Source organism: Barbatula barbatula (assembly GCF_947034865.1).
Source record: "Barbatula barbatula genome assembly, chromosome: 7".
Taxonomy (NCBI): Eukaryota; Metazoa; Chordata; class Actinopteri; order Cypriniformes; family Nemacheilidae; genus Barbatula; species Barbatula barbatula.
The window spans coordinates 7,345,184-7,372,350 of NC_136770.1; the positions used below are offsets into that span (position 1 = coordinate 7,345,184).

General features: G+C 38.8%; 1 protein-coding gene across 1 annotated transcript; it reads left to right on the forward strand.

Moving 5' to 3' along the window:
- Positions 1-556: 556 nt before the first annotated feature.
- On the forward strand, positions 557-27,167 carry nck2b (NCK adaptor protein 2b). The gene is made up of 4 exons (XM_079460656.1): positions 557-1,022; positions 18,262-18,503; positions 25,390-26,111; positions 26,354-27,167. The coding sequence occupies exons 2-4, from the start codon at positions 18,278-18,280 to the stop codon at positions 26,546-26,548; spliced, it is 1,143 nt and encodes a 380-aa protein (XP_079316782.1). The 5' UTR covers positions 557-1,022; positions 18,262-18,277; the 3' UTR covers positions 26,549-27,167.

Below are 27,167 nucleotides of genomic sequence, written 5' to 3' on the forward strand. Positions count from 1 at the left end.
TTCAGATGATATTGAAGGGCTATGATGACCGTGGCTTCCCTCGTGAGCCAGCATCACAGAAACGACACTGTCAATAGCATTTTAACTCTGAGCTGATCAGGGATGCGGACTGCCAGCTGCACACACACACACTCCCTTTACTGAAAGAATGTTTTTAAAAGCATAGTTAAATGGATAGTTCACCCAAAAATGTCATCAAGTACTCACCCCTGATTGTTCCAAACCTGAATACATTTCTTTGTTCTGCTAAACACAAAAGAAGATATTTGGAAGAATGCTGGTAACCAAACAGATTTCACCCCCCATTGACTCCCATATATGTATTTTCCCCATGGCAGTCAATCTGTTTGGTTACTGGCATGCTTCCAAATATCTTACTTTTGTGTTTAGCAGAATAAATACATTACTACAGTTTTGGAACAGCCTCGTGTTGAGTTAGTGAATTTTCATTTTTGGGTGAACTATCCATTTCATGTCAAGGATAATCACTATGCAATGACATAAATCACCTGCTTCATAACAAGGGTATATTGCTGTGAATGATGTGACATCCTCTACCACTTGCTTTGGCATATTTACAGCCATTTCTAAATTATAAGACTGTAAGCACATCTAAAATGAAACGCATCTCTGAGCTTTATCTTGTACTTCTAGGTTTTTGAAATGAGGCCCACTTTATCTGTATCGATCGACGACGTTGTTTATTTTTTATTGGTACATAGAAGCGCGTTGCTAAATGAAAAAATCATGTATCGTCGGTCGCGTGTAAATCACGAATCGAGCTCGCCCGGGCAGCGTTGACGTCATCAAGCGCTGGGTAGAGCAGGAGAGACAGCGGGAGCGCGCTGCGGCGGAGTTCCTACAGGGCCTGCGACAGAGGATCGGAGGACAACTAAAAGCAAGACAAACGGGAATTTTCGTCGCCTCGGTCTGCAGGCATTCACACCGGAGCTCGTCGGTATAGAGGCCGTCTCCGTCAGCATCCCTTCTCTCCCCGATCCGCCAAGAGTTAACCTGCAAAGGTAAAAACGACGAGCGCTTAAAGTTGGTCCGTGAGTGCTTCACGGGAGGCGTATTCGGTGTTTCGCTGTTTCGCTGATTTCCCTAGAAAAAGTCTAGCCGAAAAGCGAAAGATTCATTGAAATCGCGTATAAACCACAGAAGACTTTTAAAGTCACACGCGGTGATTATTTATTTTCTTACTACTGCTGATAAATACCTGAATGAAGCTTTTGTGTACCCACGACAGTACAATAGCAGCGAGGTCAATAAGAATCGAGTCCTCGAACCTTCACTCGGAATATCCGCGAGCGATGAGATCGCAACGCTGTTGTTTATTTTATTAATGCCATAAACAAGTAGAACACAATGAGAAATATCGCGACGCTGTTGTTATTGTACCGCAGTCAGCGGTCTTTTTAATGGTTTGGTTGATGATACTGTGAATCAAATATTTTTATGTTCTAAATATTTGTTTTGTAATGTTGTCACTTTTTACATTTTACTCCATTCTCTCTTGTCCCTTGATCTTTTTGTGAAAGGCAGACTCTGTCTGTAGCTTTCTAGGCAGTGTGCATAAACAAAATTGAATCGAGTGTCATGTATTGGTCTTATTTGAGTGGATGAAACATAGTACACTGGTCCCATTGCGCTCTGTTGTTTTTGTAGTAAATAATCAGTCATACAGTATCGAGTAGTCACATAATCCGATGTAGGTGTAGCCTGTCAAATATGTCAAAGATTTTCATTGTCACACTGTCAGCCGTTCCAGATACTAACCTCCTTCACAGATGAAGTTTTATTTAATTTCTCATATCTCATGTATTAGAGTAACAGCATGTTCTACAATCCCTCACTTTTCACTCGATGGCAAGTTGAATTAGTTGCGGATTTTGGCAGAATCTCTTTCAATGGGAAGTTCTCTTACGACTGCTGGATCTCATTCCTATTCCAATATAAATACTGAACTGTGTTTGTTCGGCCAGTTTAACAGAGAGAGATTCACATTGTCAGTGGGCTTTTTGGTAAAGGGGGTGTGTGAAAATAATTATGCTCTCACTGTTTCATGATGCTCTTGTTACTGCTTCTGCTTCATCTCTCTGTTGGGATCAAGACTGGCAGACATAACATCCTCCTCCTAAATCCGAACCCGGGAACCTCTTCCCTGTTCAAAGTTTAATTGCTGAACGTGAAATAGCATTTCTAGGCCTTTCCAATTGATCACAGATGATGCTAATGAATATTGAACAAACACTTATGATGCTTCTGACACAATGTGTGACGTGGGATACAACTGCACATGATGCCAGAAAAGAAACGATGTAGTATAGATTTCTGTTTCGCAAAGCTTATCAAGCTGATATTCTTTAAGTGAGCATTTTCCAACATCTTCTCCATATTTCTTAGGAGTTTTCTGCCACATGCTGACTTCTCTGTTATTAAAACATTGCATTGCGAATTGCATGTGAAGAATAGCTGTAAACTATACGTTCTGTCCTCATTACAGTCTCATATTCTCCCCCATGCAGCGCAGGAAAGAAACAGTTAGCCGCTCAGCGTGGATGATGCATATTTTATTAACAGTCTGGGAAAATGAAGCATCTCAATATTTCATCAGTGCACCGCTTGTCATTAGTGCCAGGAAAAAGTATGAAGCGTTTTTATAAATAGGCTCTGTTAAAAGTTACACGGGAGGCGGATAAATTACAAAAGTTTTGGCTCCTTGTCTCATTGACAGGGATTAAAACCCTGGCTCCTACTGAGCAGTAATGGCAGAAAAGACCTTTCCGAAAACCGTTTTGAGGGATTGGAATAGAAAGGCCACACAATAGATACAAGAGAGGGATGATAGTTGCACTTCATCCGATTTTTTGTTATTGCTCATTTTTTAATACTAGGTGTAGTACAGTGTATATATAAATGTGTTTGGCATGGCAGATTACACAATGGCTGACATTCTTTCATAACACCGTGTAAAGGCATGTTTGGGAACATGAGAAGTATTGTGACAGTGAACTTTGTTTACCTAGCCTCCTTCATTCCACTGTGCCTGACACAGCAAATTATGTTATGGCTCGGACTGTGACATTTTTTTTTATGTTATACTAATACCTGACCTGTTCCTTTACCAGTTGATTATACTGAGAGGCTGCTATAAAGCCATTTGTAGGGAAACTTGCTTAATAGCTTAAACACTGTGGCTTTTAACAATCTTCAAAACCATGTTTAAACGTTACATCAACCAAAGTCTCTATAAGGAAAGTCATCCCACTCTGCGGACGTTTCTACAACACCTCCTCCGGACATTGGGTTTTTCCTCACCAATTTGAAGATTCCTCTTTAACTAAACTAGAGTTGTAGTTTGGTCCGTTCATTAACAAAATACTTGTTTTGGCCATTGTGGCAAGCTAAAAGAATAAGCAGTGATCAACCCACAAGGCCTTGAAAGTATCAAATGAGGACAAATGTGATATCTCAGTTAAATGGTGAAGCACATAACAGACCCAGATGTTTCAGCACAGATCATGGACCACGTAACACAATGATCTCCTCTGTTCAAGCCTGTGGATCGTGGAGACATGAAACTTCTCTTGCCTCGAGCCGAACAGGCTAAGTCAAGCACAAGCTCTGCCGCAGTTGCGCAATTTGTGAAAAACTTAAAAGCATTTCATTGAGCTGTAATCCTGTTGCATTAAAAGTGTTTATTTACACCTGTAGTTACATGTATTTTAAGAACATGAATGCAAGTACTGAGACATTTTGTGCAGCTAATTCACAGTGTTGTTGTATTGTAGATTATATTGAAAAAAGATCAATGTTCATTACACAACAAAGCAAATAATAAAATATATGTGCATGTTTAGCTGTGGGTCACATAATGCTATAGCATTTTAACGTTACATTCCAATGCTTTTAATTTATGACAATGAAGCATTTTAGATGTGTGCTTGTAATCTTATGCACTTTGAAAAAATGTGGTTAAGGAATAGGTTTTTGGGGTAAGGTTTGTTTACTAGTTGTTTAAAAATAGTTTGGTATATCTTTTTACAAAAACAATAGTCTATGATTCGTTTCGTGTTGCAAGGAGTTTATTCATTTTTAAATGTAGATGTATTTAGAACTGGATGTGCGCAGGTTTGTGTCACACCGTGTCTACATCGGATGCGGGCGCGGTGCGATACAACACGATAAAACGCATTCGAATTTTACATTTTGTGCACCCTTGATGCGGTGCGACACGACACAGCCAGTGTTAATTTTGACAGCAAAGTTTTATTTCCTTTGTCATATTTTAGTCATCCCCATCATTAGAGTTTTTGACTAGTTTTAGTTGACGAAATCAACATGATATTAAGTCTACTAAAATCTATTACTATATAGTTGGTGTAATTAAATTTTCCATACAAAAATGTATGGATATGCATTGTTTCAAAGAGAATATTAGACCATGAACGCATATACCAGTTCATTCAATCTCATTTGACTCAAAGACTCATTCAGTAGGGCGTATTCAGTACAGTCAACCAATGAAACGCTCTGACAGGGCTCACACTCACACACTTTTGGCTCATGGCATGCCGCTTTGAAGAACAGAGTTGCACTGTCTTTGCTTGAGACAGTAATGAATGCGAAATATCTTTAAAAAATACATATTACATAAACCGTATCATAACTTTCTTAAATGATGCACACATGTTACATACTTGCTTTGATCTTTAGCATGTCAATCTTTTAATGTAAAGTGCGACTAACTTTGTCTCTTCTCTAATCGGTACATAACATACAGTCTCACGTAGCAAGACCTTCATACTGAAGCTGCTTTCTTTGGCCAAGGCCCGCCCAAGAGGCCATATGACTGACAGGTAAAGCAACCAATCACGTTTTGTCTCGAGAATCAGGACTATCTGACAGATATGGGGAGGGCAGAGTAAAGGAGAGGGGTGAAAAAAGAGGTTCTGCTTGACCGTAAAACAGCCTGTCAAACTAAATTACAGCTTGTCTTCTTTGCTGGTTCTCCATCCTTCTTTTTCTGCTCCCTCTCGGATGGGAAGTGATAGCAGGCTGCTGGTTCTTTAAATGACTTAATTAAGTAACTACTTTCTGTGAAATCGGCCAAGAGCGTGTCAGTTTCTCATACTTGATGATGTCTGACAGTTTAAAGGCGCGATGCTAGAGGGTCTTAACTGTGAAAAAGATTGCAGTTTTATAAAAATATTCGATTATATCTGATTTTTTTTTCATTTTGCTTTAACAGATATTTGTATCAGTGATAAAAGGACATAAGTGTTAATACTTAATAGTAATACTGTGGTGGCAAATATTTGCAGGTGATGTGAAGAGTGTGCGCTTGTAATTTATCTGTGAAATAATTTGTTTCCTGGCTGTGTTGCAGCAGTTGTTAAGGCCATTTATTCACTCATATTTCAGTGTTTCAAAGCTTGGTCGTAATTTCTCTATGGAAATGTTATTTTCCTATTGTTTTCTGTTTATTATACGTGTATACCCCCCGGTTTCTCGCAAGTATTTGATTTATCTCGCCAAAGTCTTGTGCTACTTGGCGGTCATGTTTGCAACGCCTCCAGGCAGTTATTTTAGTCAGGGGCGCAACTACTCAGTGTTAGGGGGGTATGCAGAAACAGTTTTTGCGCCCCCCCCTAAATAAAAAAGTGTGCCGGACATCATCATGTATGGGCTTGAAATAATAAAGGTTTATTTTAAAAGTATATCAGACAGCTACTGTAAGCCCACCATAATTATATGGTATATGGACACAAATATATAAAAATGTATTCATAGAAATTTCTCTGCCATTTCTTTCTTTTTGCCGTATCTAACACGTACCGATTCGTACCGAAACGTGACACAAGTGTAACGTATCGAACCGAACCCTGAATTTTGTGAACCATTACACCCCTACCTTTTCCATATTAATAATATTAAGAAATTAATCTGTTGGTATCAAGTATGAAGTTGGTATCAAGCTCCCTCTACACTTCCACCTAATGTTAGACCTACCTAACTTTGCTGTTAAATATAGCAGCCTAAATTCAATTTTTCAATCAGCCTAGGGATGGCATCAGATAAGACAACTATTATGCAGTAAGGTTGTGCTGCTGTTGAAATTACATTAACATTTGGGATTTTAAAAAGTACAAATATGACACACACACATACATATAGAAAAATAATTACAGGGTCACATCTCTCTCTGTTTAAAGGTCTGTGCTGATATATATATATATATACATACATACACATATAGCACAGATCTTTAAAGAAGGAGAAATGTGGCCCTAATAACAGCTTCCATGTCACCCAGCAGATGTAAAGCAGCATGTATGTCTGACAGCACAGCTGAGCTAACATGAAGCTAGTGGTAAAATAAAATCCATGATAAACCAGCCTTATTGCATAAGGAATGTTTTCCAGCTTCTAGTCATTTATTGTGCATGCTACCTTATATTTACCAGTTCTTATTTTACTTTAATAAAATTGAGATATGTCATGCATGGCATTGGTACAATAGGGTTTAACCAAAATATAAATGTAGATATCAGCAGCAACATTATTTTGCATTAAGTTAGCAAACACTTGCCAGTCAATATTTATATGTGCAAGCCTCCAAGTTTGGTAGCAAATCTATTCATGAATCCGACGGTCGGTTGCTCAGCAAGCTCGCTAGCTAACGTTAGTCTGTTAACATGAATTTTGTATTTGCAAGAATAGACGTCACATTTTGAATCCTACCTGTTGCCTTTCACCCTCCACGTATTTAGCTGCTGTCGCATCCCTTGACAGGCCGTCTCCTTTTTCCATCTTTCTTTTTCTATTTTTAGCCCCCGACAGCTTTTTTGGTTTATCCATCTTTTTCAAATTCAAATTTCAACGACAACTCACCAACGTTACTGCGTACTTAACGTAACTCACGGCGCCCCGCCCACTCGCGATATTACCCTTCTATGTCTAAATAAATTATATGATGGAATCTTATGAGGGCACCGGTGCCGCCTAGCCTGTTAGTCCTCTTAAATGTATATAACTTTTTATATATACAATAACTTATATAAATTTTAGAAAAATGTATATAACTTTTATTATTTCACATTTATTAAACCATCGCGTTGGCGCCCCCCGTGGTGCGGCGCCCCTATGCGCCGCATATAGCGCATACCCACTTTTTGCGCCACTGATTTTAGTCATAGCAAGACCACCGTCCTCCTATTGCTACTTGAATAGAAGAATACAGACATTTCCGAAATCGCCAGCAAAAATCATAATAACAAAAAAGTGTGTGCTTCACTGTAAGGTTAAAAGAACGGGTTTATGTTGCAACCATTTGTGACCCTGGATAACAAAAAATCAGTCTTACCTAGCATGGACACATTTTTAGTAAAAGCCAAAAATACATAAATCGATAATTTTGACCGACACTTTCTTTTATGCCAAAAATCATTAGGATATTCAGTAAAGATCATGTTCCATTAAGATGCTTTGTAATATTTCAACCCTTTTTACTTATTTTTGTGAGTGGATGACATGCGGTAAGCGGCAAAACGCGGGCGGTTTCATTGGTGGATTGGAGGCGGTAACTAAAAACCCGCCGCTTCCAAGGGCACGGCTTGACAAATCTTGTAGACGAACGTTGAAACGATGGAGGAAAAGATAGTTTTAACAGTTTTTGACTTCCCAGAGCTATACGATGATTTAAGCAACATTAGGCCAAACAAACAAAAAAATGTCTATTAAATTATTTAAGACACTAAGTAAAATTAAACAAATAATGACTAAACACAGAATTTTGTTTCATTTCATTTTAGCAAATACAAGCACCGTACAAAGAGCTTCAACTAGAGGAATGAGGTTATTTCTAATACTACAGTATTTTAATATAAATTCTCTAATCCTTGGCTTTGTATGTGGAATACCACAGCACTGTGATGCAGTTCATCTCACAACTGTGAGAACATACAGTAATATTATTGTATGGATGGTGTTCCGATCACCGTAACTAGGAACAGTTTCAGAAGTTTGGTGAAAGTTTCTAGACTACTGCTGAATAATCTTGTTTTTTTATTTCCCCCTTCAGGCAGGCTTTTAGTCTATTTTTACCCATTTGTCTCAGACCAGAATAAGCAGAGAACAATCTTGAACTGCTACTGAATCATCCTGCTGTTCCTCTCTATGGCTTATTTTTAGGCAGCTGATGTCTTCATTAATTCACATTAAGAATTCATTAGATCCGAATTAGCTGTCGTTTCGCAGATAATATATTTTGTCTTCTATTTGTGCGGTCACCCTTATAGTTGCATGACTCATGCTTTACGGTTTGCCAGACATGAACTCATCTATGCTACATTTGACATAGTCACCTCAGGCATGCTTAACCTGTATTGAGCTGCAACATCTCTCAGTTCTCAGAGCTGCGGCATGACTTCTCAATTGTTCTGTTATTATCTTACTTAATAATGAAACCTCTTTTCTGATCATACAGGAAGCAGAAAAGTAGGAGGAAGCCTGCGAACCGCATTTTGTCATCAGAGGTGATGCACATCAGAAGCATGCTAAAATTGTGTGTTTGGGATCCATGAAGAAGCTAAAAATAAAAGCTTGTAATTTTGTTAATAGAAGATGTAGATACATTAAGACGTCTGCCCTGCCCTTCTCCTCTATGACCAACTTTTTTGTCAGAGTGGGGAAAGTATTCTCAAACTTTTTCTCAAACCTTGCTTCAGAATTAGTTTATACCATGTGTCAAGTCACAGTGTCTTTTTTTTAACATTGATGTATAAAGTTTTTCACATAAACTTGTGCATGTAGAAGCATGAGTTGTTGGGTCAGCAAACACTGGAGGGATGGACTTGTGCTTGTTATACACTATTTTGGATGTTGCATTTATTTGGAAACTTAGGACTGCAATGACTAGTTACAGAAACCCCGCAAATGTCTGCTCTAAAGGGTCATCTGTGAAGTGCATGTACTGCGAGTGGACTAAGATGACAAGTAAGATATTGCATTTTGCATGAAGAACATTTGACCAGCTTATTTTTTTTGGTCGCTTACTTTATAATCATGCGGTCAGTCCATTGGCACATCAGGGTTTTTGGTTGCATCCACTCCTTCAGAATCTGTTTGGGGGATTTATGAAAATGACTAATAGTATGAGCCGTCAGCTGTGAGCAATAACTGAACACATCACTTCTGTTGAGACTGCTGTCATCATGTTCACCTGCCTTGCGACAAAGCAAAAACGTTTCATCTTACAGTTTTATGCTACTTTTAATTTGTCTTTTTTTGACTTTGGCGGCTGGTCTGTTCCCTTGGGATCTTGGGAATGGATAGAATAGTGTGTCCATTCAATGCACACTCACAAATCTCAGCAAAACCAGTAGAGCATCCGGGTAGTTCTCACTCACTATTTTTGCATACTTTGTTTCAAGCATATCATATATGACAGATTTTTGCCTACTAGCATGCGATACTATACTATAAAGTAGGCGATTTAGTTTCATATAATGTGTCACATAAAATACAGCAGCTTACAATCTTAGGTTTCAAACAGAGATGCTGCTATGGAAAGCTGAGCATTGCAGTGGTCCTCTGGCAGACCCTCAGGATTATTCTTTGCATCTGTATGGAGTCAAGTACCTTGAATGGAAAGATAGAAAGGCTTCTTCTGTCCTTTCACTTTAGGCGGGTGTGCCATTCTATTTTTCTCTCCTTTTGTCATAGACGTTGTTCGTTAAACATCCTGTTTATCTAACACCATCAACGAACACGATCAACAACATCTCCAAACTATGCCTGTGTTTAATGGTCTCAGAGGAAACAATACAAAACAGATTTATATCTTAAGATAACTTCTCTCTTGCTTACCAAAGCAAGTAAACCCTTTTGTTAACAGGTTGCATGTTGTTAGTTTGTGAAGCGTAGTGAGGGTGTCATCAACTTTGTAAAATACCAGTGCTCTCCAGCACAGGTGATTGATAACAACAAAACAATGATTCTTTCTAGAAGACACAAACATAATAAATAAATGACATCATCTGTTCAATTAGTTTCAGTGTTCATAGAACAGCAGCTTTCATATTTCCCTTTATAGTATTCGACAAACCAGTTATTCCACTCGTCATACACATAGGATTGTTTGTGGAGCTTTCAACGTGTCAAGACTTGTTTTTGTTGTTGCGAATACTCATTTTGACCCTACAGTTAAAGGAAGAAGTCTGTCGCCGGGTTTTTCTGGGCCAAAATGAGGTCGGAGGTGGTACCGTCCTTATTTTGTATAAACACGCAAGTGTAGGCCTACCGTACCTTTAAGTGGCCTAACCAAACACTTTACATATTATAACATAAAAAAATTATGAAAATTACAATTATTGAGTTACATAAAACATTATTTTTATTCAACCAAACAGAAATGTTACAAATCAAATAAATCTTTTTATCCTTTTCAAATTTTCAGCCCACAACAGCCAACTAAATTAACCAATCTTAAAATGTATAAACTCTTTTACTTGTCTTGGTGCTTTCGAGGTACTGAGAGGTTATCAGTGAAACTGTCTATTTTTGCCGATGATATTGTGTCACTTTCCCAGTATGGGCCTTTTTTAATTTGCAGTGCTTCATCTGTATAGCAACTGCATTTCATACATGTTTGGTACTACAGTAGTTCTCTTTTTTTGGTGTTCTGTGTCAAGCATGCACTGATAAATAAATAAAAAATGACAGTTGACTACTTTTATACTGACATAGTTGGCTCAATAGGCTTTAAAGGAAGTCCTAATGTATATCAACTGCATTGAATCAACCCAACCGTTTATTGAGCATTGAGCACGCCTAAAAAATATACAATTTTAATACGATTACCATCAACAAATGTTAATAAAATATTTGCTTAATGTTGCCAATGAATGCTTTTTTTATTATTAGAAGTTTACAATAAACCCATATTCACTAATATCCTTTTTGCCCAATAACAGCTGTTTGTTTCCCCAGTGCCAAGTACAGAGTCGTGTCATAGTTGAATTAAAAAAAAATTCCCCGTCTGGTGCTTTTGATTAGATCGTGACAGATTTAGAGCGCTTTGTGCTTTTCCACTCGGGGCGTTCTGCATGGTACTGTGGTGTCAATCAAATTTGTCAGCTTCCCATTGCAGCTTTTGTTTCCTGTTGGCGCAAGAGTGCCGTGGGGATGAGCTGGGCTATCTGCACCTGCATTTCAAATCAGGATGGGAAAGCAGGCATTTGTTCTCAGTTGGAGCCAAGACTGCAGCTGGACCATTTGGGATCACCGGTTTGAACCAATAGATCGGGGAGCGCAGAAGTATTAAACTAGGGCTTAAATCCCTTGTGCATTTAAGACCGTGGGATTTTTGAGATGATGGAAAGGATATAGAGAGATAGAAATGAGAAAGACAAAGAAAGGCTGAGAAGGACTAATATAGTGCACACCAGTGGTTCCTGCGATCTGTTAAAGCTGCATTTAAGGTCTAAGCTGAAATGCAAAAAGTGCTATGAATTTGAGACCTACATCTAAGTGTTTAAATAGCAAAATGCAGTTGAATGATATACACTAAGTTATAAAACCAAAACATTTTAAGCACAGTTCAATCAATGAACAATAAATCAAATGCAATAAATTGAAATACAATTTCTTGAGCTTGTTCCTGTGAATTCTTGGATGGCCTTCTTCAAGAAGTATACAGAAGTATAAATATCAAGAAGTATACACACGGGATGTGGTCATATTATTTGACCTGAAAGACATAAAATTGTCTTAAAAATGTTGCCTGATGTTTTGGAACTGGAGTACATATTAGACACTGTGTTGTGTAGCATGTCTTATTTGTTAAACTGTTTGCTTGGCCACATACACAGTTTATGTATTGTGTAGTTTGCACAAATTCTGTAAAATAGCCCACGTATATTTAGCCCATAACAGGAAGTAAGTCATACTGGTTTGAGTAATAATGACGTCATTTTATCTTTATTGTGAACTGTCACTGCAAGGTCACATCACTGTATTCCTCTGTGTCACAGCTGGCCCATATGGCCCCATTCCCATCCCCCTTCCTCTGTTTTTTTCTCTTGGTCCCTTCTTCTCCTCAGGGTCAAGGTTTTCCCAGCAACTCACATACAAGAGCAGAGAGTTGTGCAGTTTAGCTTCATCCATATATTTTCTTAATCTTCATTAGAGACTTGCAAATGAGCAAATTAACAGAATGATAACTTCTACCACCACCATTATCCCTAATACCTTAAAAAAAACAGGTACTGCTAAATGAAGAATTTAAAGCCATTGTCAAGTTTAGATATATAACCGCCGCACCATCACTAAGAGATAACGTGACAACTCTCACAGAGAAGTAGCGCTGCCGGAAGAAAGCACACTAGGGTTGCCAGACAAGAAAATGAGGGCAGTGTGACGCGTTCCATGTGGAAGTGGAAATATGGATTAAACTGCAAATATGAATATACCTGCAAAAACGAAAAGACTGCGCAGTTATACTAAACAATGGGAAGTAAACAAGAAGTGGGTTAAGCCCATCAGCGGTGATTCAACGAAAGCCTTCTGTACTTTGTCGCAGGCAATTTTCAGTCTCAACATGCTTCAACAAAAATGCACAAAAAGGCAAAACTAGCTAAGGTGCAAATGTTATGGAGAAGATGCATGGTTTTAGGACCAATGATTGTGAGGGCTATCCTGAATGATCTATTCCCAAGTGAAGGTGAGCCTGTTTTTTTCTCGGTTGCCACCGATGCATCAAACAAGGGAAATAGAAAAAAAATGTCAGTGTGCGTTCGATATCTTTCTGTGTCTGATGGAGTGCAGTCTAAGTTACTTGACTTTTATGAACATAGCGATGAATCTCCAAATGGTAGCTCTCACGAATTGTCTGATAAAGTATGAACTAGAAATTAACCGCATCACAGCCTATGCGGCAGATAATGCCAATGTAAACTTCGGAAAACATCACTCCGTTATTGCGCAGTGCAAACAGTTGCATTTTGAAAGCTAATTGGCCGGCTCATATAGCTCATAACACTTGCAAGCATGCCTGCGATCAGCTGTCATTGGATATTGAGTGACTGGTTTTAAAGACCTACAGTCACTTCTCAGTATGTGCCTTTGTTGAGTGGCGTAAAATTCTGCGTCATGTTCCCAGCGATGGTCTCTTCATCCAGCTGTTGAACGTCTCCTGCAGAGCTGGCCTGTCCTTTGGCACTGAGGAGAATTTTTGAGAACAAAGAAAAAACTGCAACTGCTGAGATTTATCTGTACTTTTTCCACAACATGGGGTGTGTTTTTGATGCACTTGTTAGAAAGCTGGCGGAAACCAAGCTCTGCATCACAGATGTTTGGAGGTGGGTAAATTCAAAAAGAAGATGCTTCAGTGGAAAGATGACTGCTTTTTTGGATACCGGACATTTACATTATGCATTTGGCAGATGCTTATATCCAAACAACTTACATTGCATTGTACTATACAGTTTGTTTCAAGTATGTACAATCCCCTGGGATTGAACCAACAGCCTTGGCATTGCTAGTGCCATGCTCTAACTACTGAGCTACAGGAAAGCCATACAGCCAGACCACGCAGCTGATGGACAAAGTGTCAGCAGGACAGAGATCAAAGCAGCAAGAGGACTTTCTGAAGTTCTATGACTCTGTCATTGCGTACATTGACAAATGATTCGATTTCTCATCAGAAAATGTGATGACAAAACTGAAACAAATCGGCCTACATGAGGAGCTTTCCTTTTCTGACCTGGAGCAGGTGGTAGTTGCCCTCAACATAACAGAGAGTATGGACCAACTCTATAAAGAGTTTGTGCTAGCAGGGAGGAAATTAAGAAAGCCACACGGGATACAACAAAATGCACCAGTGAGAAGTGGGTGACAGTTTTCCAAACATATGGGGAAAGCCAACATGATCAAAATGTAAAGGATTGTCTCATTTGTCCTCATTGTGCCATGCTCAAATGCCTTTGTAGAGAGGAGTTTCTCTCTGATGACCAATAAATGGTCAGACTCAAGAAACCGATGCAGCACAGAGCTGATAAAAAATGATCTTCTAATATCTGTAAACTGTGAATTGTCATGTAAGGACTTTATTCTTGGCACACAAAAGTACAAACTGCTTGAATCGGTCAAGAGCAGCCAAAAATATTCATGGAAAGAGTGGACTTGGTGAGCAGAGACATGCCCCTCTTTTTCTCTTTTTCTCTTTTGCATTTATTTTATTTACTTAAATGATTTTGTCAATTTTATCTTCCAACCTATATATAGTTTAAGTGAATAAGAATGGAAATCGTTCTTAGTCTCTGCTGTTTAATTCCTCTGCAAAACTACAGTATACAGAAGGTATGTTATTAAGATATCATTTTGACAAATGGCTTAAACACACTGTATGTTCACAGAAAGAAGCCTTACTCGCACCGCTACTGCATGCAGGCTAAGATTTGTCCCTTGTTTCATGGTGACAAAGTTGGCAACCCTATATCACACACTGCTTTGTGGCAGAACGGAAGAAGCGTGACGTCATGTGAAAAGAGCCTATGCTGGATACTTTGTGCCCTCAGCGGACGTCGTTTTACTTATGGGCTGTCAGGCGCTGTTTGAGCAAAGCTCACCTGTCTTACAGTTTGGTGGTGTCAAGTTAATAATAAGTAGCCTACATGATGTACGATGGATTTTCCATGACTCGCTTTGTGTGTTAAATTCTTGACGCCTTGCCCTCATCTAAGAAATCACATATGTTAGATAAAACCTGTTTGGTGTTCCATTTTATACAATTCTCAATTTACCCTCGTAAAATGTATACATTTGATAGTACATAGTGTGTAGTGCGTCATTTGGGAAATCTTGTCTTTATGCCTAAATACCCTGAGTAACTGCCATGTGATCGGTTGATTAGATATTACTGTTAGCAAGCAACTGAACAGGTGTACGCACTGGCCAGTGGAATACGTCTCCGAAAAAAAGCCTCACAGAACACCTATTTAACACACGCAGACAGGTGCGCCGAGAACATGTCTAATACTCTACTTTTCAATACATTACATTATGAAGAATTATGTTTTTACTACCTTAAAATGAGCTATTTCTGTCTACACACACGGCAGGTCCCCGTATATGGATTTTGCCATGTTTTTTCTAGGGCTGGGACGACATATATTTTGTAATTTTGATTCAGTTTTGCAATTTATTGCGGTTAAATGGCACCACATCCGATAGCCAAAGGCACTCTCGCGCAGAAACTTCTAATATGAGACACAGAACGGGAACGATTCACACAAGTAGTTCCAGGAAATGCCAATGCTGTTCTGCAAACCTTTTCATGATAATAATGTATATTTATAATGACAATGTTTGATGAGTGTTGCTTTTTCATATGCACGTTAAATAAAATTCTCATAAACGGACAAATTGCTCTACAGACCGCATTTCGTAAATACGTTATCTCCTTCGGCAAAGAAGCGAAAATTGACAACATCTTACATTTATGCATTTGGCAGACGCTTTTATCCACAGCCCATAATCTTATGTTTACGTTTTGTAGAGGATGGGGAAAAATGAAACATGTTAGGTATTTCTTTCTTTCTTATATTTCAAAGGATTACCATAAAAGAATGCGTAGAGATGGTGTTCACAAGTGAGCCAAAAGTTCTTTGTCTAAGAACTTCTTTGTTTCTTAAAGCTGTGATGCTGGGACAGATCTTTTTTAACTCAAGTGCTCTCTGGAGTTGTTCAGCTGATGGGACCTTCCAGCTGCCAGTTCAAGGTTCTGTAGACAACATTATCAAAAATGAGTTCCCATACAACATCCCTGTGATCCTGCTTCTCTGTGCATTAGGACTTGGGATATGGATTCATGCATGAATCAGATTCTGTACAGTAAAACTGCGTTTTTGAACAATCTGTATTGTCATTGTCACGACCGGGAAAGTACAGAATCCAAATATAATAATTACAGGCTGAACGGGAACATAGACTGACTAAACTGACAATAGACATAGACTAACACTAACTGGACTGGACTGGACTGGACTAGACTATGACACCACTCAAGGAACAGGAACAATTTACAACGGTTTCGCAAGGCATGAACATGGGAGAGTAACACAAAAAAAATACAAGGGCATTAAATCACAAAAAGGAACTAAATCAAGCAGGGAACAGGTGAGGGGCATGAAACCATAACAAGATAATTAACAAGGTAACAAGAACAAGATGACCGGAGAGAAAGCACATTATGTCGAAATAATGTGTTTCTCTCCACACAAAACACGTGGTACTGTCATGATCCTGCACCAAGACTAGAAAAACGTGACAAGACGTGTCAGAACCATGACAGTCATAAAGCACTAGGCGGCTCGACTTCCTATCATAACATTGTGCTCGCCGGTCATTAGTGCTATGTTTAGTGGTAATGGAGATTGATGTTTTAACCACGTTGGCAACTTTATTTGGGATGAATTTGGGATTCATAATGAAGTTGCATAACAGGATTATGATTTTATGGGATGTGATTGAGCTTAGCACCATGATTGAGTATCATTGTTATAACACTGAATTACCAGCACTGAACAAACCTGGTGGCAGCTGTACCCCGTGTGTTAGAATGTATTAATTATATGAGACGCTGACTCTCTCGATCAAACCTGTTCTTCTGTGTGTATTCACAGCAGGATTCTCCTTCAACACCACACGAGGAATGGAACCATCTAGAAAAAAGCCAGTTTATTATAGAATAGTCTTTCCTGTTTAAAATTGTAATCGCATCGCCTGGTGTTGTTGACAGATGTGACAGCTTTATCTTCAAGGCGACAGGTTTCCCCTCCACTGAGAAATTATGAAGTCGAACATTGAGATCTGTAAAGGGTCTTGGGCTGCTGTGTTGGTTTGCTCGCAAACATCCAAAGGTGCAGTTTCTACCTGTCGTCCTGTTCACTGCTTTTTGTCAGCTCTTGTTTTGTATCTGCCCCCTTAGAGCGGTGATTTGTGGGGATTTGCGAAGATACGGCCGACCTGCCACTATAACAGTTGAATGTCATTTCGCATCTGCATTATGGATGAGATTCCTGCTGATACCGATGCGAGGGGCAGGCGGGCATGAAGCAATGAAATGGCGAGTGTTTGTTTATGGTATCATGAACTACCCGGTGTTCCCTACTAACTGGCGCTCAGCCAGCTTGTGTGTGTGTGGCAGCTGTCAGATTGATTGGACAGCAACATGCTGAGTGTCCCTGAAGCAGGAAGCAACCCTGTCACAGCACCATCACAGCCGAGTAAAGCCTCTTTCATACACAATGCCATTTGAGCAATTGCCTCTTTTTATTTTATCAAATTGCTCATTATGTAAGTTGCTCAATATGGTCATTTCAATTACACACTTTGTTATTTTGCTGAGAACCAGCTACAGAAGTGATGTGTATGAAGGATTTGTGTTTATCTTTTAAAGGTTGGTCTATAGATGCCTTTTATTTGGCAACATTTACAACCTCTTGTTTCCATTTTCTGTCAATAGTGATTTATATGCTCTACTGTGCAAGTCTTAGGCACAATCAGAATCAAATTTCCTAAAGCACGGTGTAATAATTTCAGGGAATTCCTTTTTTTATTACCAATTGCAAGTAAAGTTGTGTGACATGTTTTGCCTCATGTCTCTAAAATGAGTGATTTGACATATTCCTTAGTTTCTTTATAGTCATTCAGATACAAGCTCGGATCATTCTCGCTCTTTTCTTTCAATGTCCCTCTCCCTTTCTTTCTGCTTCAATGTGTCTGTTGAATAATTCACTGCATTTAAGATGGGATGGTGTAAAGGGGAATAGCTTTAAAAGCTGTGGAGGGCCAAAGATGCTGTTAGTGCAGAGTGTGTTTAAACGTAGACTTAATGTTGTGTGTATCTGTGAGAAAGCGAAAGCCGTTCAGGGCCGTTTGTACAGAAACAAGCTTACCTCCAAACTTGACTGCAGGGCTCTTGATCCTTCCTGTCACTCAGCCCTGTGGCCGTTACTTGGTGTCTGGGGATTCCCAGACAACATCTGTTTGGAGAAGAGCTGCTGGCTGACTGATAGCTAGCGCAACACTCAGAGTGCACGGGAGTCCAGAGTGCTACTTTGTCTGTTAAAAATCTTTTGGCTTGATAGCTGCCAACCTGCTGAAAATATGCATATTTAGAGATAATGTATGCATCAGTGTGTTGTGTCTGAATTGGGAGGGTTTTACATTTTTCTTGTTTGGTTTAAATTGCAGAGAGACTCCATGAAAGATGTCAGAGGAGACGATTGTTATTGCCAAGTGGGACTACACAGCGCAACAGGACCAGGAACTTGACATCAGGAAAAATGAGCGTCTGTGGCTCCTGGACGACTCCAAAACATGGTGGCGGGTACGAAATGCATCCAACAGGATGGGCTACGTTCCTTCCAACTACATCGAGCGCAAGAACAGTCTGAAGAAAGGCTCCCTGGTGAAAAATATCAAAGATACACTTGGTAAGAGACCTACTGACCTTTTTTTTCAAAAGCAAGAATTACTTGCATCAACAGAGCAACTGGTGAAGTGTGTTGTGCTTGCAACAGCGTTTTCATGAGTTCGACTCCTGTGGATCACCACTTTATGAAAGCGTCTGCAAAATGAATCGGATATCTAAATTTGACTTGATAATATTCCAAAATATCAGCGTATTTAGAATAAACCTCTATTGAATGAGATAAATTCAGTCTTTCCTCTAGAGATCTGTACCTTAAGGACCTTCAGATGTGTACAATTTAAAGAACCTTCAACGTTAAAAGGGTGCCAGCGGTAGACAGTCATTTAAAGGCTTTTGTTGTAAAACCTAATTAGTTTCCAGGCCAGTTACTCACTCGGGAGAGAAGTGAACAGATCTATTAAGCGTGTCTCGAGGCATAATAAATGCGTGTGAGTTCAGAGGTTTCAGCCTCAACTATCCTGTGGTTGGCCAGTACAATATAATAATGCTGTTTTTTGCTAAATCATATTGACGTCGGAGCGGCACCTCATTTTTTGCAAGGTCACAAAAAACACTTGTGGTGCAACGTTGAGCACTGTGGTTTTATTTTTATTGCTTGGTTATTGTTGTGGAGATTTAGTTACTGTTTAACCACTTGCGCTTACAAGCTAATGGCATTTTGATAATATGCAGATGGCAGGAAATGAGCCGTGCTAAAAGCATGAATGAATTTTCCTCAGCTTCTTGTTTAATCTTCCTGTCCTTACGTATATTTCATGGATACATTGTAATGAAGCAGACTCTTGATTTGATTTGTGTTTAAAGGTACGTTTTGCTGGCGCAGAGCCGTGCTGAGAGGGCATTTTAATTTATTCTGTATGAGAGTCGAGGGAAAGGCTTGGGCAGGGGATTGTGGTATTGCATTTGGAAAATGTTTTACGAGAGAAAAAAGGTATGACGGGTATCAAGTTCTTCAAAATTTGCTTATCAATTCTAGCCATTGCCTTGTGGCAGGATGTTTCGGGGCGACCCAGAGTTCACCCATATTGGCCAATTCTGCTGTAGATTCAGTTACATATTTTATTTTTTCATTTGGATTCCAGGATGAGTTTGAATGTTTCAGAGATATTATAAGTTTCTATTTCTACCATTTTTTTGTAGTTTATTATAATTTTAGTTTGATTAATTTGCATTAGACTTGATTTTTACATTTATTTTTCATGTTCATTTTAAGTTAAGTATAGCCATTTGGTAGCCATGTGCTTTTGTCGTTTGAATTTTTCTTTATTTTATGTTGAAATTTTATATTTTGCTTTTTAGATTTAGTCAGTTTTTTTTTTTAATTATGTTCATTTAGACCCTAATTTTATTTGATTTCAATTAACAGAAATGTTTTAATAATGTTAGTTAACTACAACAACCTTGCTGTGTTTCCTTTGTGGCTAGGCTGGTATTTTGAGGGATACTTCACCCAAAAATTAACATTCTGTCATCATATACTCACCCTAAGATTGTTCCAAACATGTATGAATTTCTTTGTTTTGCTGAACACACAGGATGAAATTTGAAGGAATGTCAGATCTCGTCCCCCATTTACTGCCATAGTATGGGAAATAAATATTATGGGAGTCAATGGAAGATGAGATTGGATGTTCTTTCATGTCTTCCTGTTTGTTCTCAGCAGACAAAGCAGTTTATATTCTGCTCAGTTCCGGTCAATGTATTGAACTTTATGTATGAGTGGGTGTCTACATTTCGACATAAATTCAATGCTGAAAGAAATGATTCAATTTCAAATATTTTATGATTAATACAATATAAACATGCGCCCGGTCCACTCTTGGTGGGGGATTGTAGACTGGGGGAGAAGTCAGGAAATGGTTGAATAAAGTTGATGTTTTTCTTTTATTGCGCACAAAAATATATTATTTTCGCTTCTTAAAATGATGATTGAACCACTGTAGTCCCAAGGCCTATTTAAATGATGTCTTTCTACTTAACATTATGTGCTTTGAGTTCATGTTGCGTTGCTGTCTATGTGGGTAATCAGAAATCTCTCTGATCTCATCAAACCTATTTTAATTTGACTTCTGAATATGATCAAAGGTTTTACAGATAAGTAATTCATGAGGATTAGTAATTCATGACCAAATTTTTATTCTAACCCTGAACTAACCATTTTCCTGCAGTTACACTACGAGACATGAGGATTTATTGTTATCAGATGTTTTTTCAACATTGAGAAAATAAAACCGCTTAAGTTTAACTTGTTGACCATCATGCTTGGTTTTCAGTGTTAATGAATTCAACAAACAATGGTCTTTGGCTGTAGAAGCAACGTGGTCAAGTGGTGTAACTGGTTAGTTTCAATTGGAGTAACCAGTATTTGTCCAAAAATATAATTATATGCAGGAAAATGTATGTGTAGTAAAAGGGAAGCCTTTTTTTAATTTTTAAATAAATAATTTATTTTTATAAGTATGCTTACGTTCCATCCACGTGGATAAAATATTGAATATTTCTCATTCTTTGCCGGTTTTCATTCTTTCGGCACCATGGTACCTTCAGTCTCAATTTTATTTTTGGTGCAAATGTTATTTGTAATTACACAAAATCAACGTATATACACTAAGTACATTTTAAAATATCTGATACATACTTTTAAAACCAGATTTTAAAGGATTTTTGATTGAATCATCTTGCCAATCCTGTTTTGTCACTGACCCATATACAGGATGTCATACGGTGACTTAATTGAAAATTGAAAAGATTCAGATCAAACTGATGATTCAGATCAAACTAGACACACCCTCAATATGCCAGACCTAAATGTCAGTAAACACGTACCGTAAGTAGAATGCATGGCTTTTCATGCGAATGCAGGTAGAATGCTAAGGTGAAAGAATATATGCAAACCATTCTCCTTTCCAGCTGACAGCAAGCTGACGATTTACAAGTTGTCCACACAAACACACTGCACCATCCTTTCTCTGTCAGGATAAGTGGGCCGCAGCTCTCTGCCCCCTGTAGCATTGACCTCTCTAGAGCATTCCCTTTTCTCTCCTCCCTCGCTCTCCATATGAAACGCATTACAAGCGGTTTTTAATTACTGGCACCGAAGGCTCCGCCGGACTCAGTCCATCTCCAAGAACGACAGGAAATGGGGGAGTGGCGGTTGAAGACCTCTATGTGCTTAACCCAGTGAGATACTGAATTCTCTGTCTCCAGCTATTGGAGTAATGGCTGTTTTAATGATGTTCGGGGTCTGGCATTTGGGTCATTTGCAGATGCAGACCCCTGCTGGTCAAGAATATAAAAAAATCATATCGACTCCTATTGGCCAATTGATCCTAAACTGTATGTCTGTGTGATGATTGATTATTTCAGAATGCTTTATTTACTCTGACACACACGCACGTTGTACCTAGAAATGTTTTTCTCACCCTCATGGTTAGCTTAGCTAACTCCCATCAGTACAGTAAATGTGGTGTCAAACTCCAAAAATGACAAGAAAATCATGAACAATACACCTTTAGCTCTCAAATATCTTTTTGAATATATCGATATTTAAACATCAATTTTATTATTTAAAAAAGAGCAGCCAGACTTTCTAAAGCTTTTTGAGCAGCTGTATATTTTTAAATGTATGAATGTAATGGTCTGAATTAAATTTGCAATAATTCCATGTATTCCATTTGATATATTTCATTGTTTCTAGGTTTCTTTTTTTGTCACTGCTTTATCATATTAATATGTATTTAATGCAAAGCTGCTTTGCAGCATGCGCTATATAAAAGAGGATAAAAGAGCTATAGAAATAAATTGGTATGGCAGGATAATTCATAGGATATTGTGTTCAACAGACGGTTTGGAAAAACGTGAGGAAAAACATTTCAGTATAGTGTAGGGTAGTGTAATCTCAGTTTTCCTGCACATGAAATACAGTGCACATTTATTAGTACCATCACAGTTAAAATCTCAATTTCAACATATTGTGAAAACAGCCTGAGGCGAAGGTACATTTTTCCACACATGTTCTTCTCTGTTGAAAGAGCGGCATGTTCTGTGCTTCTGCTGGGACTCGCATGATTGACAGCTTGCCTATATTTCTCTAAAACACCCTTTAACCTCTGGTACATGACACACACTCCCTGATGACTTGGCAATACATTTGTAAAGATTTTGACGATAATAAAATCATATTAACGTCCATCAATCATTGCAATTATAACAACAGTTCTGTGAGTGTCAGATGTGCAACCAATAAAATAATCTAGTATGGCGTTATTGTGTTTGACAACTCATTCGGCTGATTTAAAAAGTCTGGGTGACTGGAGCATAAATAGGCAAAACATGTTGTCCTTTCGGGTGTTGAGTTTGACTATGCGGCAGCCAATGAAATGACAGAAATGCCTGGGCCACGCCATGCTATTTTGCATCTTGGCAACACGAGAATGACTCAGTTTTTCCAACCAGCCATAAACGGTTGGGCAGGCTCGCTTTTGTTACCCGGAGTGCTTGATAAGACGTTGTGTTTGGTCTGCCTGTGAAACTAGAATGGTAGATTTAATTTGACTTCAAATGCATGAACTTGTCTAAATATGTGTTCGATAGTTTTGGTTTCACTGTTTGAATATGTAAAACCACTGAAATGTTGCACTGACAGAAGTCCGGCTGTGAGAGCTGCATCCTGCTGCCTTGAGAAACTGTTTCTATGGAAAACATTGACCTTACATTTCAATGCCTGCTTTCTTTGGTGAATTCCCACTCTTTATTTTTTGGTCCAGCACTTTCTCATGCCACAGTATGTAAAACCCATTACTGCCTTAATGAAACGTGAGATCTTCATTGCTGGTTTAAAAGTTTCTGTCGATAAGAGTTTCGTTGTCTCTCTGGAAATCTTTTTTCTCTCTTGACTTTCTCTTTACTCTCTGATTGTTTCTAGAAAAAATATTTTTCTTGAAATACTCTGAGAAACAAAAGGGGTAAATAAAATAAATGCTGTATATATATAATTTCCTTTTGTGAAATGTCTGAAGCGACAGAAGCAGAGGCGGACAGTACTTCAGTATTTTTACTCTATTTTAATTTATTTAAAATAAAGTAGTATAGAAATACTAGAGTAAAAGTAAGGAAGTTCTAGATCTTTAATGTGTCTAAGCATTAAAGAAAGAAATACGTGTATTTATTAAATTTTCAGTTGATTTGTACAACTATTGCTTTCTTTTGTTTCTCAGAATTGTCTTTTCAGACCCCAGATTGAAACCCCCTGCTTTATAATGTAGTAAAGTACAAATAACCAAAGTAAAAAATACAGATAAAGTACATGAGAGTAAAAACACTTAAGTAAAGTCCACCTCTGGCCCCTAGCAGCAAAAAAAATCCAATCAGATTTCCTAAACACTGTCCCGCTCATCTAATGTTGGGGCATTGAATAATTCTATCTCCAACCCAAGGGTTGAGACAAAAGAACCTGTAAATGGCTCAATTATAATAAAATATTTGTAAGTATTTTTATTTAACATTGAACAAGAAATATGGTTCAACCTGTGAAATTGTCTCTGGGACAAAACAACATTTCTGCTAAAACCTGCAAAAACGACTAGATTTATTCCCCCATAAGAAAGTCATTACCATCTGGTGTGCTCTGCAGGTGTGCACTGAGATGGGTGTTGTGGAGGGCTTTGATTGTGTGTGTGTTGTGAGAAAGGCAGTGGCAAAATGAAGTGTGAGCAGTCAGGTGCAGAGAAGTGCATACAAAGACATGGATCATATGCACACAGGAAGGAAACTGCTTACCGGGTACTATTGTGTGTGTGTGTATGTGCACGTGCATGCAAGCAAGTGTATATTTATACTGTACACATTTGAGTCAGGAACTTAATTACATGCTTTGTATTTTAATTAAACTGCCCATAGTAGGTTGATGAGTTAGGATGGTGACAATAAAACAACATTTCAAACCACCAATTAAACCTGACGTTAAATGTTCCATAAATTCCAAATATTTACGAATCCAAAAAATTACATTTTGAAGAAGGTTGCCAGCCAGCGCCACCATTATTTGAATGTTTTGATCTGTAGATGCTATACAGATGTGAAGACGCACGCTGAAGATGTGTAAAAGTGCCTCCTAGCATATCGGACGCACTCGGCTGACCACCAGTTAACTTCTGGTTTGTGTTTGGCTAGTGTCTAATAATATAACTATTTATATTTAATTTATGTTAATATTAATTTGTATTATTATTTTACTGTATAATAATTGTATTACTGTAAATAAACGATTTGTTGAATGGGTCCTGTTGTTTGGTCGCATTTAATAAAGCAATAAGCCCCAAGAAGCAGTAGGTTACATTATATTTTATAACAGCTAAGAGAATTGCGAAGCAGATTTCAAGCTTTTATAAAATAATTTTAAATTATATTTAGGCTATGTAATGCGGTCAGCCGTTATAAATCGGGGTATTTTATAACTTTGCTCAGCCAATCAGAAACTAGGACCAGAGCTGACCATTTTATTAAGAACCGTATGGTACATTGACATCTAATGGTTGAGCTTGGTATTGCAGTCTAAATTCTAAATATTGGAGAGACAAGTTTAGCCAAGTAATGATTCTTCTCGGTTTCTTTTGATTGATATTAGAAATAATCTTCAGGCGCTCTATTGTTTTTGAATGTGTACCGGAAGTTCAGTTGGGGTTACAAAAGTGCACATGCGCAGTAACGTTTGTTTAGTTTCTTGTTTAGTTGTTTAGGTTTGCTTGGTTGTTAAGATGAAACCATCCATATAATATCTGTAAAGTATAATATCTGTAATCTTTTGTTTTGATTCCTTTGCGTTATGAACCTCAAAAATGTGCATCAAATGATTGTGTGTAATGTTTTATGATCTCTATCTTCCTCAGGCCTGGGAAAAACAAAACGCAAGACGAGCACACGGGAAGCCTCTCCCACACCCAGCACAGACGAGTACTCATCTAACGGTGGCGATGGCGAACGAATTTACGACTTAAATACCCCCGCAGTGGTGAAGTTTACCTACAACGGAGAGCGAGAAGATGAACTCAGTCTGGTGAAGGGCGCACGGCTGATAGTGATGGAGAAGTGCAGCGACGGCTGGTGGAAGGGCAGCTTTAACGGCAAGGTGGGCTGGTTCCCTTCCAACTACGTGAAGGAGGATGAGGTCGAGGAGACTTCGGCCGACTTCCCTGCGGTCTTCTCCTCACTGCCGGTCCTCAATAACGGTCAGGGCCCAAGGGTGCTTCATACGGTTCAGACACTCTATCCTTTCAGCTCCGTTTCAGAGGAGGAGCTAAACTTTGAGAAAGGAGAAACGATGGAGGTGCTGGAGAAGCCGGAGAACGACCCAGAATGGTGGAGATGTAAGAACTTTCGCGGGCAGGTTGGCCTGGTGCCAAAAAACTATGTGGTTGTACTTAACGATGGGCTTTTATCGATGGCTTCGGGCTCCTACTCCCAGCAGAACAGCCACATGGAGCCTTCCCACACAGGAACATTTGCGGGAAAGGTCTGGTACTATGGCAACGTTACACGGCACCAGGCGGAGAGTGCTCTGAATGAGAGGGGTGTGGAGGGAGACTTCCTCGTGCGAGACAGCGAGTCTTCTGTGAGTTAGCTATTTATCTGGATCTTATGGAAGGGGCCACAGTTTAAAACTGCGTTAACTGGCCGTGAATAGTCATTCTTGTTACATTTAGTGTGACATATTTATAGATTAATTTGACGTAATTGGGTCTAAAACATCTCTGTGGGTCTAATAGGATGTCAACAATTTAAAAATAGTACTTGTTGTCAACCGGAAATAGTATTTGCGATATTTACTATTTCTTTCTCTTTTTTTCTTTCTAGCCGAGTGATTTCTCTGTGTCTCTCAAGGCAGTTGGGAAGAACAAGCACTTCAAGGTGCAGTCGTCGAATGAAGTTTACAGTATCGGTCAACGCCGCTTTAATACTATGGATGAATTGTTGGAGCACTACAAGAAAGCTCCCATCTTCACTAGCGAACATGGAGAGAAGCTTTACCTTATCAAACCCCTCCAGTGACTTTCTACACACAAATGAGCCTTAGGACCAGACCTGACTGGAACAGAGCTGATCTGACCTCACACTGAGCCAAGTGGAGTTTGCAACAACTCCATTTCGCACCAGCAACCAGAGGACTTTCAGAAGAGATTTACAAAGCCAAACAGTGTGGGTCATTTATAGATTACACATTACTGTGCTGAGTTAGAGTAATTTTGTAATGTGTCCTTTAGCTGAGGTCGATAAACATTCACAAAAATGAATATCGCCTTTTCCATGTGATAATTCTCTCACTCATTGCCTTGAAATTGCAAGAGAGCCTTCATCAATAATTGTCATACAAAGATCTTTATCCACAACGTCCTTGTTGATCTTATACTTTAGTTCAAGATGATTTCAGACGATTTCAATAGCACAATCCTCAAGTCCTCACAAAGCAAGTGCTGGCTCTTACCAAGAATATAAACACTGAGTGGAAGGAAACTGTATGTACATAGGATCTGCCAAAGAGAGTGTTGGTGGCCGCAGACAGGTACTTGTCGCCCCCTGGTGGTTGAACTTGGAGGTCTGTCTTTTATAAGAATGTTTTGTAAATGCTTTACCAAATGTGCCACCCTCACGTTCAAAGCACTGCTCATAT

Excerpts from the sequence above, each read along its gene's own strand:
- nck2b (XM_079460656.1), top strand. The coding sequence starts at position 18,278 with ATGTCAGAGGAGACGATTGTTATTGCCAAGTGGGACTACACAGCGCAA. Across the intron at positions 18,504-25,389 it reads AAATATCAAAGATACACTTG|GCCTGGGAAAAACAAAACGC; the intron begins GTAAGAGACCTA and ends TATCTTCCTCAG. Across the intron at positions 26,112-26,353 it reads TGCGAGACAGCGAGTCTTCT|CCGAGTGATTTCTCTGTGTC; the intron begins GTGAGTTAGCTA and ends TTTTCTTTCTAG.